A 21,371-nucleotide genomic window follows, 5' to 3' on the forward strand; every position below is an offset into this window, starting at 1 on the left:
TAGTGTTTAAAATTTAAATATGGCGTTAAGCCAAATGAATCACGGTTGACTCTAAACTGTGACGTCTGTTAAGTTTGTCGAAACAACTGCTAATGTCGAAAGTTTTAAAAAAGTTAAAATAGATAAATTTTAATGTCATTGTCCCTTTAAAATATAGGGACAAAAAATAGGAAACTTAATTTTAAACTTTTCAAAAGTTAAAAAAAACTTTTGAAATAATTTTTTTTAATCTGACAATAAAGTGTCGCTGACAAATTAAATCAATTATAGATATTTAAAGTGTCCGTAAAATATCTGATAACAAAGTGTCGCTGACGAATTAAACCAATTATAGATATTTAAAGTGTCCGTAACATCGACTTAAATTTATTAGACATACTTATGAGTGATATTTGTGCTTCTTAAGTTAAAAAATTAAAAGAATTAATTTAAATCACAGCGAGATAGATCATTATTTACTATAGAGAAAAATTCGTCACATATTATGATTAGTCTAGCTAGCTCTTATCAGAAAAAATCCGTGCCTAGATACGTTGATTTAAAATGGTTGGCTACACGATCATTCCTAGTAGCTATTTGTATTCTTGATAGATACATAAATCTGAATCCGAGATTTCTTCGCTCGTTAGGTCCCAGATGTCCAGTCCAAGTTTTTATCACAGTCGAGTCTTGTCAGACGGTGAACGTGAAAAGAGAGTTCACTACAAGAAAGTGACAGCCATCGAAACGACCGTGGACTTCTCAACCTCAACTTCGCCGAACAACCTCTTAAACAATCCTAATCAAATTCGTAACAGCGTCTCTGGAAATGCGAACAACTCTTCAAGTAGCGGGGACTTTGAAAGTTCGAACAAATTTGCGTTTTCACCGACAATCCCAACGTCGCAAGGGCTTGTCCTGCGACAAGTGACGGATGGTAGACATTTTATTCAACTCATTTATGACTCTGGTTGGGAATTGAGGGACTGCGAATACTTGCAAGTAAGTAATTGTCAAGGTATTGTTGAATATCGAAGGTACTAGGATATCAGTATAAGTTTATAAGTGTTATGTTCGCTCCATAAGTATGATATTTGTAATGCAACCGAGAGACTTACAGCTCGAGATAACTAGTTCGAGAAGGAGAACGAGGGGGAGCGAGTCAATTGAAGTCCTAAGTACACTCGGTGGTGGTTAATTAATTTTGCAGCTAGGACTTAATTCACTCTAGGTCCTATTTATTCTGCATTACTAAGCCCCCTTTGACAGCAGCGCTCCACTCACCAGGCCTCCCTCGCTTTACCTCCTCGAATCTATGACCTACCTCACTTACTCACTTCAAAATTACAAGCCTTTCAGTTTGTCATGACCAGATATTAATTAAACAAACTTATGGAAGGAACATATCTAATGAATTTATGATATCAGATTCATACAGAAATAACAATGCGTTAACTTATAAATGGGTGGGGCCTAAACCAAGCTAACTTAGGCATCTTATACCTTCTCCCTAAAAAACTAGATATCACTTCTTGATAACGCGGATTAAATTCAAATATTTATTTTAAATAAATAAACATGGTTTATTTATCGGTTTCCAGGACAAGGAAACAGTTCATAAATTCCTGTCAAAACTGGAACCAGAATTCGCCTGCGCTCGAAGCCTGTCATCTCGTAACAACGAAACTTCAAGCAACGAATTACCGGCCTGCGACTTTTTGCGAAACGACTCTACTTTACAATTACTTAAATCCAGAAAGATGTCCGAATTACCATCCGATATCGCCAGTCTGACCAACTACCGGGATTTGAAACGACAATGCCACGACTTGCATCAACGTATCCGTGAAATTTACGAATCCAGAAGTACCAAGGGACAAGCGTACGGTTACCATCAACAACAACTTGGATTCCTGGACAGGATTAAACGTGACTTGTTCCTGTATCCCGGAACCAATTGGTGTGGTTCCGGTAATTCTGGACGGAAGTTTAACGAATTGGGGTACAATGCCGCCGCGGATAGATGTTGCAGAGATCACGATCATTGTCCTTTCACAATCGAAGCTTTTACGGACAAGTTCAACTTCTTCAATTACCGATTTCATACCATCAGTCATTGTGATTGCGATGAAAGGTAAGTTATATAATTGACTTTTTCTTAAGCGCTAATAGATAGGGAACTATTTATCGCGTATTTGCCATGATTCGTTCAAGAAGTGATATTTAGTTTATTAGGGAGAAGGTATAAGATGCCTTAGTATTCGCGCGCCATAGTCCTGCAGTCCCCCTTTCAAAATACAATGGGGGGGCGTAAAAGGAGACGGGGCTATTTCGTGTGCTCTCCTCAGTCGGAAAATATGAATAATTTTTTTCTCATTCGCGTCGCGCTGACGTGCACGAGTTTTCAAGAACCAATGAGATGCTGGTGGTTGCAATTTCGAGGCGGGGATTAACTCCGGACACGTCTACGTTTGGACTGGAGATAAAGCTGGAAATGTGGCGCGAATTTATACCTTCTCCCTAATAAACAAGATATCACTTCTTGATGCGGTTTAGTAACCTTGCGCACTCCAAATGTAAAATGATGTTGGGTAGAACAATCATCCTACCATTAGTGTACCCGTTTTGTGGTGGTACACTTCTCACGAAGAGAAGTATTATATACTTCTAGTAAAACTAACCCATAATGTTTACTTAAGAAGTTAAGACAAACAAGGTATTTCAGGTATCATTTCAAAACTTATCCACGACAGATAGGTTTATAATTACCACAAACCTAAGGGATTTCTTGTTTGTAAAAAAACCCTCGTGACGTGCTCGTGACACGGGCTGCCAATCAAAATGATGGATAACATATCAACCCCGAGTCCCAGATCCATGCACGTCAATAAAGAAAAAAATTAACAAACTTTCCCCAAGGTTGTAACTATACAAATAATTGGTTCAAAATTCCACCATGTCTCTGATAACATACTTATCAACAATAATTGACTCCATGGTAAATCTTTCGAATTTCGTGATGACGTGTGCGGGCCACCAGCGGAGTTACATGGACCAAGGCTTAGAGATTAAAAGAAACAAATAGAATATTAGGCCCGAATTAGGCCTTAGTTCATGATGAGTTACTGCACGTGCTATAAGTTAATTGTTCTAAACTTTGCCTTATTTTGAAAACCCAAATTCACACTTGCAAGCAATATTACAGTATTAGGCCCGAGTTAGGCTTAAGTTCTAGATAAATTACAGTAGTACGGGACATAGTCAATTGTAAATACCCTTTGTATTATTGGATCAGGGTAAAATTGACTTTGTTTTTAAAACCCAAATTTACACTTTAAAATTATTAGTCCCGAATTAGGCTTAACATCTGGATCAATTGCGATATTTCGATAGTGGAAGCGTTGGTCTTACCTAAGCCTAAACCTTCTTTTAAGCTTCTGCCTATAAAGAATAAGGCCCGGTTTAGGTTTAGGCTTAGGAATAACTTTAAAATCGAACGAAGATTACTTTTATTTATAAGAAAAAGTACATTTTTCAATTTCAACTTTAGCCTTAAGGGGGCGTGGTCGAACATGGTTTCTATTTTTCCCAAACAATATTAAATTTTGTTCGTATATAAACCCCTATATCCGGAGTTTATCTACCACAAGTATTATTTGTATTATCTATCCCAACTTATTTTAGCCTAAATTGTCTAAAAGTGTTAGAAGAAGTGACTGTATATACTGAGTTGCAGACAAACACAAGGGAGATAGTTCATTACAATATCGAAACTTGCACCGGCTGTTAGTAAACGATGTTAGGAATGTGTCCAACGGGTCCATTTGTGTTTGGGAAACGTAACCATACAGATAGAGACAAAAGTAAATTTATTAAGTTAGGCCTAACGCATTCCCATGTCAAATAATGCGTCAAAATTCAAATGAAATGAGTTAAGTAGTTTGAAATACAAATAGATAAAAGAAATCATTCTGCCCCTTGTTGATTTCTATGTTGGTTTTTTGGGCGGGGCTTGAGAACTTACTATCAACGTCACGCTGCTCATATATCTTTCTAACTGTGATATTTTCACTGGTTGGATAGCAACGCTAGGTCCTTGGCACGTGCAAGGTGCAGAGAGATAGATTATAAATTCGTGAGGTACAATTAATCATAGGTAATGATTAGTTTAGCTAGCTCCTCCCACAAAACCCGCCCAGATACGTTGAGTCAAAATGGGTGGCTACACAATGATTCCTAGTAGCTGTATGCATTCCTGCAACTACTACTTGAAGCTTAATTCATTAGTTATTTATTTTTGTCTTGGTATGAGATGCAAGGAACTTAGGCGTATTGTTACTTTACTTATGTTGGAAGCTAATCTACCATAGGTATGTCCGTCGGTTGTGGCATCTGTTACGGGCTCGTATAGGGTGGATATAAGACATCTAATCACCTTATCTACTTGTAAGCAAAGTGGCTTATACGGCGTATGAATACTTAATGCTAAAATCCATAAAATAAAAATAGTTTTGATCAAATTTGTCTGCACGAAATTATAGACGTCTTAAAGCGCGTGGAATATTTTCTTAACAACTCAGACTGATGTATTTTATTTAAAGGAAAAGTATTCACGATATTTATGATTGTGCATGAAAACTGGCTTAAGATTTGTGAATTTATGAGCAATCGAAATTTTTGGGATTATACCTTTGAAAAAGACAATACGATTTTCTTTGGGTGAAGTCTATGTCTACCCACATCTAGCACGCGCGTGGTGAAAATTAATACGAAATTTAAACGCTAATTAACGTAATTTAGTTTCGAATCACGTGCGGAACTTCAAAAATTGGAAAAAATATTTTTTTTTTAGTTGTCATGGTTAGTTGATAAATGGTTGAAGTATTTTTTAAAAATTTGTTTCAGACTTGAGTATCTCCTTTTTATCTCTCTGTCCAACAGTATCTCCTGTTTATCTGTCTTCATCTTTATCTCTCTCCAACAGTTATCTCCTGTCTTTATCTCTTGTTTATCTCACTCCAACAGTTATCTCCTATCTTTATCTCTTGTTTATCTCTTTCCAACAGTTATCTTCTGTCTTTATCTCTTGTTTATATCTCTCCAACAGTTATTTCCTGTTTATCTCTTCTCACCGATATCTCCTGTTTATCTCTCTCCATTTTTATCTCCTGTTTATCTCTCTCATCTATATATCCCGTTATCTTTACCTCGAAAAACCCATATCCCAACAAAAGCACATTTCATCAAGTTTCCTGCAACCATTTATTAACTAACCATGACATTTCAATAAAATTAGGCAAAGGCGGCTTAAAAACCAACGAAAATTTATTGATTTCATTAAAGTTTTTAAATTTATTCGGGGCATGCATTCCTTTTTTTATTTCGGAAGTTCTAAAAATTAATAATGAAGACATAGAGACCCAAAATGGTTAAATCAATTGAAATCACTTCCGTTTAACGCTCACAAAAGAACTCTAGCTAATTTCCGGTTATTTTTTTAAGGGAGGAGGGGTTAATAATATCCATATATATTGGAGAAATTTTCTAGCAGACTACATTTCATTTATCGAAATAGAAACAATACAGTGGAAGGCATGGTTATATCTCTAATAACTATTGACTTTATTCGAGACATCTTTATGGAATAAAAATGTTCTATAAGACTTTGAAACAAAAAAGAGAGTACCTTTTAAAAAGGTAGCCGGAAGTGGAAATGTTGTCACGTGAACCATTTTACGATAGTGGTGTCTTACAGTCAGTAAGACGGTTGGTAAAAGCACTTTAATACTTAAGCTACTATGGTACTGTATTTAACACACGCTAGGTTTCCGGTTCTACATGATTTTGGGGAATATCTGTTGAAGACATAAGGACGCATCTCAAAGTCTGCAGTCCATTGCTTAAGGTCTCTTCAGACTACACTAAAACCGCACGTTAACGATGGTGAAGCTGCTATGCTTGTTTAATGGGACGATTACGTAAAAGATTCGTGCACGGGTTTAGTTTCAAAACTATATCTTTCAGTTTCGTATTGCAGTGTCGAGATGGCGCCACATCGTTAGCGCCTTTTCTTTAGGCATAGCTCTCTCGATCATGCATGCCTTACTGATGCGTGATCGAGTGAGATATGGATGCATTAGCAGACGATATATGGAAAGTTTAAGGGTTCTTGAGATTGTATTCGCCATTTTGCTTTGGGTTATTTTAGTATTCAAAAGTCTTGGATCAAAAATCGCCCTATTATGCCTTACTGAAGCGTGATCGAGTGAGCTATGGCTGCATTAGCAGACGATATATGAAAAGTTTAAGGATTTTTAAGACGGTATTTGTAATTTTGTATGTGGATCACCAACTATTTTAGTATTCGAAAGTCTTGGATCAAAAATCACCCTATCATGCCTTACTGAAGCGTGATCGAGTGAGCTATGGCTGCATTAGCAGACGATACATGAAAAGATTTAGATATATTGGCGCGGTATTTGTTGTTTTGGAATTTGGATTATGCTATTTTAGTATTCAAAAGTCTTGATTCAAAAATCACCATCCTCGGTAGTACTTATATGCGGTTCGTTTTAAGTTGTCTGCTCTGGCGTCTAAACAGGGGGAAATGAACGTAAAGTAACGAGGCGACCGATGGAATGGGAACCGTCTGAATGGGCATTTACACTTCTTGATAGATCCGTCAAAAAATTCGATTAAAATCAGTGGTAATATTCATTTAAAATTATGTCAAAAAATCATTCAGGAACACCTGGACTTATCAAACCACACCAAAAACACAACACAGCCGCAAAGATCAAAGAATTCATTCAACTTTATATAAGTCTTATTATAGCACCATCCTTGCAATCAAGTGGCCATCGGTACAACGCCCTTTTTCAGACTACACCAGACATAAGACACACAAATAACAATAGACGCATAACGAGATCCAAGACACATTTTTCCATACAACATTTGTAACATATCAAATATCAATTCTTCACAATAGATATTCCCCATGGTATGTACCAACTGCAAGTCTTCGTAGCAAGTGTTATTTTAAGGTTATATTGTCGTTTCGTAGTCTGCTAGGTTAAATTAAGTCCAACTTAACTTGGAACAAGTATCGAAATAATATAAAAAAATACATCATCAGATCAGAGAGTCATGCAAAGCAACCGCACATTCAGTGAATTTGATACGGGGTGCTTCGAATTCACTAAGCCTTGGTTGCGGCTGGCTGCTGCCGATGTTTTGTACGTTGAATAACTTGAATTTGTATTCGTTCGACTGGAATGTTAGCCTGTTAGGACCTCCTGAAGATGACGTAATTTATCCCAATTGCATTATACAAGTTAGAAGGTCTTGTTCACATTTGTTAAGGGGGTGTACAGTACATCCCTTAAGGGGTCAAACAAAATCGGTGGTCATAGAAGTATAAGAGTTACATTTTCGACTCGAGGTGGATTGATTTCCCATAGAACAAGGTCCCATTATACTTTGGTCCTTTTTGGAACACTCTGTCTAGTTTTTACCATAAGTTCATAAGATATGTTCATTCCATAAGTTTGTTTAATTAATCTCTGGTCATGACAAACTGAAAGGCTTGTAATTTTGAAGTGAGTGAGGTAGGCCATAGATTCGAGAGGAGGTAAAGCGAGGGAGGGGCCTGGTGAGTGAGTGAGGCGCTGCTGTCAAAGGGGGCTTAGTAATGCAGACTAAATAGGACCTAGATGGAATAGGTCCTAGCTGCAAAATTAATTAACCACCATCGAGTGTATTTGGGACTTCAATTTAATTCTCGCTTCCGTCGTTCTCCTTCTCGAACTAGTTATCTCGAGCTGCTCTAAGTCTCTCAGACTTAGCATTACGAATCGTATAGGTAGTGTCATGTATACTTATGGAACATATCACTTATAAACTTATGTTTTTACTAAAGACTGCAATATTACAAGAAAGTTGATGAGTCACTTCAGTTTGAATCAGTACTTAACTAACGAAAGTTGAAACATTTTCTCTGTATCAACAACTCTATTTACGATTCTGAACAACACTTATGATGTTTAGGCATAATAAAACCATACGATAACAAGCGTGTAATGTAATAACACCAATTAAATTAGCATACCTGTAAATAAGCTAATAAGCATACATAACATAACCCAGAAAACAGAAACGTGTAAAAATTTATTTTCAAAATCATTAATTGTATAGGCCTATATAGTAGGTTAGCAATTACCAATTCAAGTGTGTCAAATAATTCAATCAAAAAGCATGTCGAAGTACAGAGTCTTACTGCCCGGCTATGTCTTTCAATGAACAGGGGGGTCTTAGTCTCACTTCTAGGGTAGGGAGGGGGTTCAAATCCCTCGAAGGGGATTTGTATATAGAGGGCCGCTTCGCTTGTTTTTGGGGGGACCACCCTACCCTAGCTGATCATGGCGGCAATGTTTTGCACCCCATAAGACCCCCTTTTGGCGGAACCGTCACCCCTAATTCCAGCCTGATCGATTCCCCTGCTCTCTAAGGTCAAGGGGTCAAAACCCCCAAAGCTCTCTCTTTCTCTCCCTGTCTGCTATGCAACTTTTTTTACAGTTCGGTTTGGTTAGGTTTGGTACATGTAAGGTTTATGCATTAAAATAGCTGGTTCAAGAATCTTCTTGTGATCATGCTTGTATTTATTGAAAATACATTTCACGTTTAGTTGTTTTGGTTTTTTTTATAAATATTTTGGTCTTGAAGTTGAACTAATATGGGGAAAGGTAGGGTATAGGGATTGGTACTGATAACACCCTGCCTTTGCTTGTATTGGCTTTAATTCAATAGATATTGCAATTTGTTTACCGTTTTTGCAGCATAAAAAAAAGGTGAATGTAATAAAAATTAACTGATTTCATCGGAGAGCCAATGTTCTTAAGACTTGGTTTCTGAAATGTGTTAATTTTCCTTCAAGTGACGTCACTGTTGCTCCTCCCATTAAAGGATTTCACTTGGGGTTTTATTTTGTTTATTGCTAATTTTGCTTGTATTAATTAGTTTTAAATTAATTAACGAAATTACGGATTAATTCATTTTAAAGTTTAGTAAGGCTTAGCATTGCATCCAATTTTGATCTCATATGACGTCATGGTAGCTCCTCCTACAAGCGTTTTTCACATAGGATTTTGCATTTGTTTATTTCAAATTTCGTGACAAAGGTTTGGTTTTAAATTAAGTAACAAAATTGGGTATTTTGTATATTTTAGGTTTAGCGTTTAGCATTGCACCCAATTGACCTTTGAACTTTTTAATTAGTTTTTTTAGTTCCTGGTTGTTTCAGACAATGGTGAGTTTACGTGTATACCATAGGGAGTGGTCAAGATCGGCTCAAGAGAGTCATTGACCTCTTTTAACCGTGACCATCCGTCTTGGTTTGACCTCTGTGTGACCTCTTTCTTATTGATTAGTTTATGTACACCTAGAAACAGTAGAATTTCTTGATCTTTAAATTATTTTCTTTTCGAATTAAGCATTTTTGACGCTAGAACTTTTGACTCAATTAGATGATTCAACTAGAGTTGAATAAAGAAATTTAATCACCAAATTAAAATCTGATCACTAACCAATTTTTGCTGACCCATCTAGTTCAGTTAAAAGTTATGTCGTTTGAAAAGGCCTTTAGTTAGCATATAAAATGTTATTTATATCACCAAGAAGTGATATCTAGTTTATTAGGGAGAAGGTATAAGATGCTTAAGTATTGGCGCGGGCCATAGTCTTGTAGTCCCCCTTTCATAATACAAGGGGGGGGGGGACGTAAAAGGAGGTGCCGGGCTATTTCGCCTCCTCTCCTCAGTCGGAAAATATGACTGTAATTTTCATACTCATTCGCGTCGCGCTGACGTGCACGAGTTTTCGAGAACCAAATGAGATGCTGGGGGTTGTAATTTAGAGGCGGGGATTAACTCCGGACCTACGTCTACGTTTGGACTGGAGATAAAGCTGGAAATGTGGGGCGAATTTATACCTTCTCCCTAATAAACTAGATATCACTTCTTGGTAAACCTAATTGGGTTGCATCTAAAATGTTCTTTATATCACGTTAACAAGTTAAAACATCTTGCACTTCGCAAAAAATAGGCTTAACCTTTTGAAGACAAATTTGTCTAGAAAGAAGAAGCGTTAAAAGATTGGCTATTAAGCCTAACTCCCTTAAAAACAAGCTCTTGATGATTTACGTCGTCTGCATGGTTTTGACACATTCAAGTCAAAGATAAATTGGCATATATTAGTTTACTAAGGAAAAGTACATGCAGTGGGATGGTTGGTTCCATGGGAAATCAATCAATTTTGAGTCTAAAAATGTTCTATATACATCTATACTTTTATGACCACACCGATTTTGTTTGACCCCCCCCCATAAGGGACATGTACTGAGCACCCCCTAACACAAGTTAAAGTTATGAACATTGGAATTAGTGTTTAGTGTGATTAAAGTAGATCGCCCATTGGTCGACCATAGAGAGAAATAAATCAAGACCTAATTGAAGTCCGTCCTAAACCATAACTATTACACTTTCATGTTTGTCTAATTTATCTTTGATAAAACCAGGGATAAATTTAATTTTAGAAGTAGGAATGGAGAACAGAGTAATATCTGGGCGCGCGTCTAAGTCCCGGACCCCCTTCCACGGGACGGGTGGGGGGGGGTATGAAAGAAGAGGCAGGTCATAGCGACAGAGGTAAAAAGGAATTACGTATTATTTTTCGCCGTCTCCGTTAGCAACGTCATCAAAACGTATAGTTTAAGTGAGCAGCCAATAAGATAATTTAAACTTTTCGTTACATGTTGGTTGGAGGGAGGGGCTCTATACTGGGCTATGTATGAGTCGGAATAACTGAAGTAAATACTAACCGTTCCGTTCTCCATTCCTACTTCTAAAATTAAATCTATCCCTGCATGGTAAAACCAAAACCCTAAATAAATAAATAAATAAAAATTTGCATTTCTTAACGATTTTTCCATCCCCTTTTTTAAAGACTTAATTAATAACATTAAAATCTAATTTATCTTTACATGGTTACCGTTTTTTCCTCTCTTTTGCGGGGTAGTTAACTGTTTTCATTGTATTATCGAACTATTTAATTTTTCAACGTGAGAATTAACCACAGTTGAAACTGATTTACCAGGCTTTCGTTATATAACCATCCCCCGCCTTTTACAATGGTATGCTTTAAGACTGAAACTTAATACTGTCTTATCTTACCGAAAATCTTGTCGAGTGCTTAAATTGCCTTGGTATTTAATGACTACATTTTCTGTCCCCCTTTAACGATCAACGACATTTACGGTGAGGTTTTTTGTTCATTCTTGTGTCAATCGAAGTTTGCAGTATAGCCTTTAGTTCCCTAAGCCTTGGTCGATGTCTTTTTGACTTTATCAATGGCAATCTGTTAGGGTAACAAATAAAGAAAATCTTTACCTTGGCGGTGGTCTTTTGTTCATCACAAAAAGATCACGAGACACGAAAGGAACCAATAGGGGTGGTTTTTGGGTGCGGTTTAACGTGCAAGATCCAATAGAAAGTGAGGTGGCGTTGCAAGTATCCAATAGATTGTGTTGTGGTGTTTATAATTAAGGATTAGGCTTAGGGACTCGAATTAGGCTTAAGTATTTGAGTTACAAATTTACATTGTCTACTAAAAACGGTAATTAAAGTGCAGTTTCAGGGTTGTTAGTGCCTTTTTAAGTTCATTATAGTTCAAATGAATGGTTCCCTTCAATTAGGATTATGTATTCAAGTAAAAATTTTATTTATATTTCATTATAAGTGCAGTTTCAGGGTTGTCAGAACCTTTTTTCAGAATACTATAGTTCAAATCAGTTCCAAGATACAATTAGGATTGGGCTTAGTAACTGAAAATAGGTTTAAGTATTTTAATATCAAATTTTATTGATATTTACTACTTTAACTTGTAGTTTCAGTTTGTTTTTGAGTTGAATATAGTTCAATTCAAATCAGTTCCAAAGAAAGTCTCCTTATGCCTTAAAAAGTTGCTGTCAACACTAAAGAAAGCCAAAATTTAGTCAAATTTACTCCAAAGGCAGTAAAAATACCTATTACAAAAATTACAAGACAAGACACTCTCCCTTGATCACTGAATATTTTGCTAACAGTTGTGCCTAACCCTAAACGTTATTCCGATAAAGATGTGGGGAAAATCTGGGACTGTTACAAGTACCCAAATACAATATTGTAGCCGTAGTTTCATATCAACTTACGTTGTCTACTGGGGGTTTCCCCGTAATGTTTCAAATACTCTTGACTTCTGTACCAGACACGGGGTTCTTTCGTCAACCTATCTTGCTAGTAGAGTTTGAAGTATAGATTAGGCGATAAGCCTTGGTTAAAACGAAGATACGTTAGGTTGACGATGGTATGTAGAAATTGATAGAATTCTTTGGATAGGATATTTCGTTTTCTTGTGGCGGGCGAGCGACAAAAGTTATCTAGGAAACGCTCGGCTAAGTTTGCTTCGGAGTTATTATCGGGCTTTGTGTGCCGTGGTCACTGTGGTTAGTGTTAAGTGTCCGAAAGAGGTTTGTAATAGAATTATTATCTCGGACAATGGTCAGAAAGAGTTTTACGCTTCCGTTATGAGTTAGATAAAGTTGTTATACCATAAAGTTAACGCTTGTTTTAACATTAATGTGATTTCAACCGAATTAAGGTTCAATATAACATATTATGGGCTTTAATTTAAACTTATGAAAGCGAAATTAAGTTTAGTTTCTATTGATGGGTAGTACTCGTAATTAGCTTTCGAATGAGTATAAACAAGGCATATTTATTTTAAATTTAATTAAGTTAATTACTGATTGTAATTAAGATTATAACCCTATCTTGTGAGTACTCAAATTAAAGGTCTTGAGGAGCTGCGAATGATTAGGTATTTAATTTCACTCAATAATTAACGGTTTTTGCTCAAATTTAAATTTAGTAAGTTACTAGGCCTATAATCATAAGTTTATAAGATATGTTAAATGATAAGTATGACGATTCGTAATGCTACTGAGAGACTTACAGCTCGAGATAATTAGTTCGAGAAGGAGAACGACGGAAGCGAATTAAATTGAAGTCCTAAGTACACTCGGTGGTGGTTAATTAATTTTGCAGCTAGGACCTAGGCACTCCTATTTAGTCTGCATTACTAAGCCCCCTTTGTAAACAAACTTATATGGAATGAACATATCTTATGAACTTATGGGACTCCTTCAGTCGCTACTTCTTGTTTACTCTCTAATGTTTTATAAAGCTCACCAGCTGTTTTATTCGGCAAGATAAAGATTTAAAGCTATGCTGGAGGTAAAAAACCCGGGAAATTCTGGAATCCGGTATTTGATGCCAAATAGATTTGGCCCTCGCTGCATGCCTTGTACATGGTCGGTAGTCTTTGATATCTTAATCATCTCTGAACATTTTCTATTACACTTCTTCTTTTAAGGAAGTGCTTTAGGCCTCTCCTCTCCTCGTTTTCGTTTTCTTATTTATGATCGACTCAGTAACATACACCAGATTTTCTTCGGTAATTAAAGGGTTGAAAAGATTGAGACGTTTTTATGAGCGTCAAATTTACACTGATAAACAGAACATTCCAAATTGCGATGAGTTTGTTAAAATGTAAATAAGTTATAAAGATGGGTTTATATACTTCTAAGATGGATTCCTGCAGCGATTTTCCCGCCAATATTATAGGCCTAATTCCCGCCAATATTATAGGCCTATTTCCCTCAAGTATCTAGGCCTAATTCTCGCCACTATCTAGGGCCTAATTCTCTCCACTATTCAGGGCAAAATTCTCTCCTCTATCTAAGGCCTAATTCTCTCCACCATCTAGGGCCTAATTCTCTCCACTATCTAGGGCCTAATTCTCTCCACCATCTAGGGCCTAATTCTCTCCATTATCTAGGGCCTAATTCTCTCCACTATCTAGGGCCTAATTCTCTCCACTATCTAGGGCCTAATTCTCTCCACTATCTAGGGCCTAATTCTCTCCACGATCTAGGGCCTAATTCTCTCCACGATCTAGGGCCTAATTCTCTCCACTATCTAGGGCCTAATTCTCTCCAATATCTAGGGCCTAATTCTCTCCACTATCTAGGGCCTAATTCTCTCCACTATCTAGGGCCTAATTCTCTCCACTATCTAGGGCCTAATTCTCTCCACTATCTAGGGCCTAATTCTCTCCAGTATCTAGGGTCTAATTCTCTCCAGTATCTAGGGCCTAATTCTCTCCAGTATCTAGGCCTAATTCTCTCCAGTAACCAGTATCTAGGCCTAATTTCCGCCAGTATCTAGGCCTAATTCTCGCCAATTTCTAGGCCTAATTAACACAAGTATCTAGGCAAAATTCCCGCCAAAATTATAGACGATGTTGCCGCCACTTTATAGGCTAAATTCCCGCCAAAAATGGAATGTAACATGATATTTATCTTGAAAACACTCGTTTAGTTGTGATATATCGATACAGACCACGAGAAAAGGCGCGTGCATTTATATATAAATTCCTGTTCAACGCACGTGAAAGTCTGAAGCGAATGAATACGCAATGTAAAATATCCCAAAGAAAGAAAGTAGTGTTTATCAACTTCAAGTATGGTAAGTTGTGAGTATAGTGTTCATAGTGACTCATTTCCAGCTAGTTTTTGGGTAGAGAATTACCCCATTCATGCGGAAAACTATTCCCCGTCAGCTCCAGACAAGTTAGGGGGTGATTTAAAGTGATAATCACAGATGATTCCAGTGTGGAATTTTACCCTTTTTTTAAAACCTACATACGCACCTCCTAGAATACAAATTACGCGCGTTGAAGTTGGACATGATTTTTTATAGCCCTCTACCCACCTGGGTTCGGATTTTGGGTTAAGAAGGGAAAGGACATAACATAAAACACCTTTTGTTAGAAAAAGAAAAAAATAGGCCCAAATCTTCAATGGATTGCGTGAAAAGGTTTTTGAAAAGATTTTTCCCGCCAAAAACCGAACCGTTTGAGAAAGGAATTCTATAATTTATGATTTTTAAGGTCATAAATGTTTCAGAGAACAGATCAGAAGTGAGCCGACGGTTTTAAATTGGAATCTAAGCCTAATTACAGAGGTTTTTGACATCTGTTTGTTGTTTCAATTGCAACTCAAACAATTTTAGTCTAACTATGGACCGTTTATAAAAATGGGCGGGGTTGCAGTGTCGTCTGCTTGATTTAGGGTGGACACAAAGACGTTAGATTCGGCTACAACGTAACCAGTCCTGTACCAAATAATTCCCCAATACCGAAAGAGTGAAGATGAAGAAGGCTTTTTTAGTGCAAACAAAAAGTTTATCAATTCTTCGAAATCTTTCTATGGTATTATTCAAACCATGCTCGAAAGAAAGTCCCTTGTAGGTTTACGATTTTTAAAGTAGGCATTTAGCCTCGGGTTAATACCGTTTTTATACCTTTTCTACTTTTAAAAATACAAAGGTATTTACAATACCCCTAATAAAACCCCTATGAAACTTTCAAGGAGTGGCCGAATACGTGTAACAACTTATTTCCTTCACTTGAGGCCCTTTTACAAACCATTACTAATTCGGAGATGGCTTACTTTAAACCGTAACGCCTATAATGTTCAATTAAGCCTAGTTTCAAAAAATTATTTTTTAGATGACCAAGGCTTAAGACAGCAAAGGCCTAATGATTTAAATTAACAATTTAAACTTCAAGATATATACTTCAGTGATGTCCAGTGTATCTATGATAAATTTAGGCCGCTAAAACTAAAGGGTGTGTCTATTTTAAACTGGGGAAAAAGTACAAAAGACTTAGGCCTTGGCCCACCCATGACGATGCTTTTTTATATTCAAAGTGTAAATTGAAAACCAGCAAGCGAGCTAGCGCTTCTGTTTTTCTCTAATAAATCTTTTTCTGATATTTTCAATTGCTTTTCGTTGTATTTTTGTACAGATTTCGAGCCTGTCTCAAGTTAGCGGACACAGCACCTTCAAATATGGTTGGAAAACTATTCTTCAACGTGGTTCAAACGAAATGTTTCAACTTCAAAGCCGTTAAAGTTTGCGCCAAGAGATCATGGTGGGGGAAATGTTTAAAACACGAGAAGCAGAAAACAGCACATTTGAAAGACGCGCTGACTTATTAGAAACTCTCCAATCCCGCCCTCTTATTGGCCTCCGTATCACATTACAAATCCAAAGGCAAGGTTCCCATTGGCTGTTTCGAAAATGAAGTAAATCGTGTGATTGAGATGTGTAGACCAATCGAACTTTTTCAACGCGAACGAAAATTATCCTGACAATCTCTTAAAACGAAAGTTTTTAAGCCTAAAGTGGTTCACTTTCTAAATTTCGCCGCGTGTCGTCTGCTACGCGCAACTGGTTTAAATCAGTACAGTTCATGCAGGGGTTTAATGGTCGAAATAGACTGTATGAAACCACTTTATTTTTTGTACTTAATTAATATTATCGTATTTTGTAAGTTGCCCCTTTTGGTGAGTGACCTATGTGGGTGTAAAAAAAAAAGAAAAAGAAAAAGAAAAAACATAATCCTTAGATTAATTCTACAAAAATTCTCGTTTAAATTAACCGTAATTTGCAAAGTAGGCCTATGCATAAACAGTTCCTATTATAAAATCCGTGAAAACGTAGATAAAACATTGGATTTTTTAGAGAAAACATTTAAGTGAAATATTGTGGTGTTGTTACTTAAGAAAGAAGTAGTTTTTAAAGACGAAAAAAAGATATTAAACATTGTAAAGTTTGTAAATTATTTCGGTGTCACCGGTTTTTAATATTGTAAATACTAGATTGTTTTCCAGCCCCCATAATACATCTAACGTCCTTTACCAACCCCATTATCTAAGCCTAATTCCTATTTCCCGCGCATAAATCCATAACAATGTTAGACTAAGGCTTAACAGAATTTTAATATCTAACCATAACAAAATTTTAATCGTCATTTTATCTGTAGCTTCTTTAAAAAATCATTAAAATCCGTCAATTTTCTAATCGCAATCATTATTATTCCGATATTATTAACACATACCACGTTATTTTAAAAGGTTTGAAATTGGCGCCAGTTATGTTCAGCCCTTTAAATATTTAGCAGACGCTGCATCCCTCTACCGGCGAATGAAATTATCGACCTTCTTCTTTTCACACTGCCCTTGGATCGAATTGGTGTGTGACCCTTTGTCCGGTGAAACTTAAATCTAAATTAAGTACAGTTAAATTATTGTGAGTTATCATGTTTTCCCGATTAGCTAAACCCTGCGCATCCGCCGCTAAAAGTTTTTCCACTTCAACGCAGGTAAATCTTAAGTTTTCTTATAATATTCCGTAGAAATCGTTAAGCCTTGGCTTCAGTTTATGGCTGAAAATGGAAAGTTGATGACTTGAGTTGACCTTGTCAATGCCAATGGATCAATAAGTTCGGTATTATATTTAATTTATGTTTAATTTTGATTTAGAACAATGTTAAAGTTGCCGTTCTCGGTGCCAGTGGTGGAATTGGTCAACCAATGTCCTTACTTCTTAAACAAAATCCAGTTGTAACATCATTATCACTTTACGATATTGCTCATACTCCTGGTGTCGCTGCTGATTTAAGTCACATCAATACCCCAGCTAAAGTTAAAGGATTTATGGGCCCAGATCAACTAAACGTAAGTATTTTAAACTTGCCTATTTAAATTTCCAATAGATCTTATCTAAGTTAGGCCTAAATTTGACCTTTTTTTAGGCCTAAAATGTTATTTAATCATATAACAAGTTATTTAAGACTTAAAGAGGCTTTTAGTGTCATATAAGTTAGAAACAATGATTTTAATAATATTTTAGGATGATTTTAAAGATTTCCAAGGAATCTTAGCGAAGTTAGGCCTAAATTTGACCTGTTTTTAGGCCTAAAATGTTATTTTAGTAAATTCTAACTATGTATTAAGTTATTTAAGAGGTTTTTAGTGTCATATAAGTTAGATACAATGATTTAAATGATATTTTAGGCTGCTTTAGAATATTCCCAACAAATCTTAGCAAAGTTAGCCTAAATTTGACCTGTTTTTAGGCCTAAAATGTTATTTTGGTAAATTATAACTATGTATCAAGTTAGTTAGAGGGTTTTAGTGTCATATAAGTTAGATACAATGATTTTAATGATATTTTAGGCTGCTTTAGAATATTTCCAATGAATCCTAGCAAAGTTAGGCCTAAATTTGACCTATTTTTAGGCCTAAAATGTTAATTAAGTAAATTCTAACGATGTATTAAGTTAATTTAAGAGGTTTTTAGTGTCATATAAGTTAGATACAATGATTTTAATGATATTTTAGGCTGCTTTAGAAGATTTCCAACAAATCTTAGTTAAGTTAGGCCTAAATTTGACCCTTTTTTTAGGCCTAAAATGTTATTTTAGTAAATTCTAACTATGTATCAAGTTATTTAAGAGGTTTTTAGTGTAATATAAGTGAGATACAATTATTTTAATGATTTTTTAGTCTGCTTTAGAAGATTTCCAACAAATCTTAGCAAAGTTAGGCCTAAAATTGACCTTGTTTTTAGGCCTAAAATGTTATTTTAGTAAATTCTAACTATATTTCAAGTTATTAAAGAGGTTTCTAGTGTCATATAAGTGAGATATAATGATTTTAGGCTGCTTTAGAGGATTTCCAACGAATATTAGCAAAGTTAGGCCTAAATTTGACCTTTTTTTAGGCCTAAAATGTTATTTAAGTAAATTCTAACGATGTATTAAGTTATTTAAGGGGTTTTTAGCGTAATATAAGTTAGGTACAATTATTTTAACGATATTTTAGGCTGCCTTAGAAGGTTGCGAAATTGTTATGATCCCAGCTGGTGTCCCCAGAAAACCAGGCATGACTCGTGATGATCTATTCAACACTAACGCTTCCATTGTCCGAGATTTGGCTGAAGCTTGTGCCAAAACATGCCCGAAAGCTATGATTTGCATTATATCAAACCCAGTTAATTCTACAGTACCTATTGCCTCTGAAATCTTCAAGAAACACAATGTTTATGACCCAAATCGTATTTTTGGTGTTACATCTTTGGATGTAGTTCGAGCTAACACTTTTGTGGCTGAATTAAAGGTATGTAAAGTTAAATTTAATTTAATTAAATTGAGTGATTAATTATGGCTTTTAATTGTTTTATGAAGGGTTTGGACGTGACTAGTGTTAATGTTCCGGTTATCGGAGGTCATTCTGGAGTTACTATTGTTCCCTTGATTTCTCAAGCAACTCCTGCTATTTCATTTCCCAAAGAAACTTTGGAACCTTTGACCAAGAGAATTCAGGAAGCTGGTACTGAAGTTGTACAAGCTAAAGCTGGAGCTGTAACTATTTCATTTTTTATTTATATTTAATGTTTAGTTATTAATTGTTTCAATTTTTAATTTCTGAGATATTTTATTTTCTGTAGGGTTCAGCCACTTTGTCAATGGCATTTGCCGGAGCTCGATTTGCCAATTCTGTATGTATTAATTTAATTTTAAATCAGTTCAATTAATCTCTAATTATTTCAATTTAGTTAAATTTATGATTATTTTAATTTATTATAATTATTTTAATTCAGTTAAATATATAATTACTTCATTTTAAATCAAATCTATTATCTTAATTTTTCTATTTTAATTTTATTTGGTTTTATCTTAATTTTTCTATTTTAATTAAATTTAATTTTATCTTAATTTTTCTATTTTAACTTAATTTAATCATATTTTATTTTTATAATATTTTAATTTAATTTAATCATTTTATTTTTATCATATTTTAATTTAATTTAATCATTTTATTTTCATAATATTTTAATTTAATTTAATCATTTTATTTTTATCATATTTTAATTTAATTTAATCATTTTATTTTTATCAGATTTTAATTTAATTTAATCATTTTATTTTTATAATATTTTAATTTAATTTAATCATTTTATTTTTATAATATTTTAATTTAATTTAATCATTTTATTTTTTATAATATTTTAATTTAATTAAATCATTTTATTTTTATAATATTTTAATTTAATTTAATCAAAATTTTATTTTTATAATATTTTAATTTAATTTAATCATAATTTTATTTTTATAATATTTTAATTTAATTTAATCATAATTTTATTTTTATAATATTTTAATTTAATTTAATCATAATTTTATTTTTATAATATTTTAATTTAATTTAATCATTTTATTTTTAAAATATTTTAATTTAATTTAATCATAATTTTATTTTTTATAATATTTTAATTTAATTTAATCATAATTTTATTTTTTATAATATTTTAATTTAATTTAATCATAATTTTATTTTTTATAATATTTTAATTTAATTTAATCATAATTTTATTTTTTATAATATTTTAATTTAATTTAATCATAATTTTATTTTTTATAATATTTTAATTTAATTTAATCATAATTTTAGTTTTTATAATATTTTAATTGAATTTAATCATAATTTTAGTTTTTATAATATTTTAATTTAATTTAATCATAATTTTAGTTTTTATAATATTTTAATTTAATTTAATCATAATTTTAGTTTTTATAATATTTTAATTTTAATATAGTTCATTGTTAAATATATTTAAATTTTAATTAGTTTATTCTTCAATCTATTATAATTTTAATTTAGAGTAATTTTTTAATTAATTATTTTAATTTAGTTGGCACACGCTATGAAGGGAAAGAAAGACGTTATTGAATGTGCTTTTGTCCGTTCTGATTTAACTGAGGCAACCTATTTTGCCACTCCACTTCATTTGGGTGTAAGTTAATTAATTAATTTAGATCAATTAAGTCTTTAATTTAGTTTGGGATAATCGCGTATTTATAATTTATAATTAATAATTAAAAATGTTTCTTATCTTGAACCTTGAAGCCATCTGGTCTGGTTAAAAATCTTGGATTGGGAAAATTGACCGATTTCGAAGCTGATTTGGTTAAGAAAGCTTTGCCCGAGTTGAAGGCAAATATCAAGAAAGGCGAGGAGTTTGTAGGAAAGAAGTAATCCTGTCTTCTTTCTTAGAAACAATTTAAATAAAAACTTAAATACATTTAGTTAATTACTTGTAAATTAAAAATAAATGAATTGACGTAAATAAAAGAACTTTGCTCTGTTTTCTTCCTTTTATTATTGCTTTCATAAATCATAAGTTTATAAGATATGTTCTATAAGGATGACTCTATCTTTACTCCGTGATGCTAGAGACTTACTGATAGCTAGCTCAAGGGAGAACGTCGCGAGAATCCACCTTATTCCCTTTCACCAGAAGTTAGGCTTAGCTCGGGATTCATGGGGGTGAGTAACGGAAGAAATTCGTCTTTCGTCTGCTACAAAAGCCATAAATATGAACTGT

The 21,371-nt window shown here is 34.2% G+C and overlaps 2 protein-coding genes across 3 annotated transcripts in view; both read left to right on the forward strand.

The window, feature by feature from the left end:
• The window catches only part of LOC149615731 (uncharacterized), a 32,402-nt gene extending 15,399 nt beyond the window's left edge, over positions 1 to 17,003 (forward strand). For both annotated transcript variants that reach the window (XM_089856060.1, XM_089856059.1), the window contains exons 2-4: positions 630 to 981; positions 1,581 to 2,113; positions 15,946 to 17,003. In XM_089856060.1, the coding sequence (XP_089712186.1) occupies positions 630 to 981; positions 1,581 to 2,113; positions 15,946 to 16,138 (1,078 nt within the window). In that variant the 3' untranslated portion in view covers positions 16,139 to 17,003. The remainder of the gene's footprint in view (positions 1 to 629; positions 982 to 1,580; positions 2,114 to 15,945) is intronic.
• A 129-nt stretch (positions 17,004 to 17,132) lies between these two features.
• Mdh2 (malate dehydrogenase 2) lies at positions 17,133 to 21,133 on the forward strand. Its single transcript, XM_089856062.1, has 7 exons — positions 17,133 to 17,304; positions 17,465 to 17,659; positions 18,809 to 19,102; positions 19,171 to 19,347; positions 19,434 to 19,484; positions 20,679 to 20,780; positions 20,894 to 21,133. Exons 1-7 carry the CDS (start codon positions 17,242 to 17,244, stop codon positions 21,020 to 21,022), a joined length of 1,011 nt encoding a protein of 336 aa, XP_089712188.1. The 5' UTR covers positions 17,133 to 17,241; the 3' UTR covers positions 21,023 to 21,133.
• Positions 21,134 to 21,371: the final 238 nt, after the last annotated feature.

The sequence above is a fragment of the Phalangium opilio genome, unplaced genomic scaffold (assembly GCF_054372755.1).
Source record: "Phalangium opilio isolate 3A_F unplaced genomic scaffold, DU_Popi_V2 ptg000217l_1, whole genome shotgun sequence".
NCBI classification, from domain to species: domain Eukaryota; kingdom Metazoa; phylum Arthropoda; class Arachnida; order Opiliones; family Phalangiidae; genus Phalangium; species Phalangium opilio.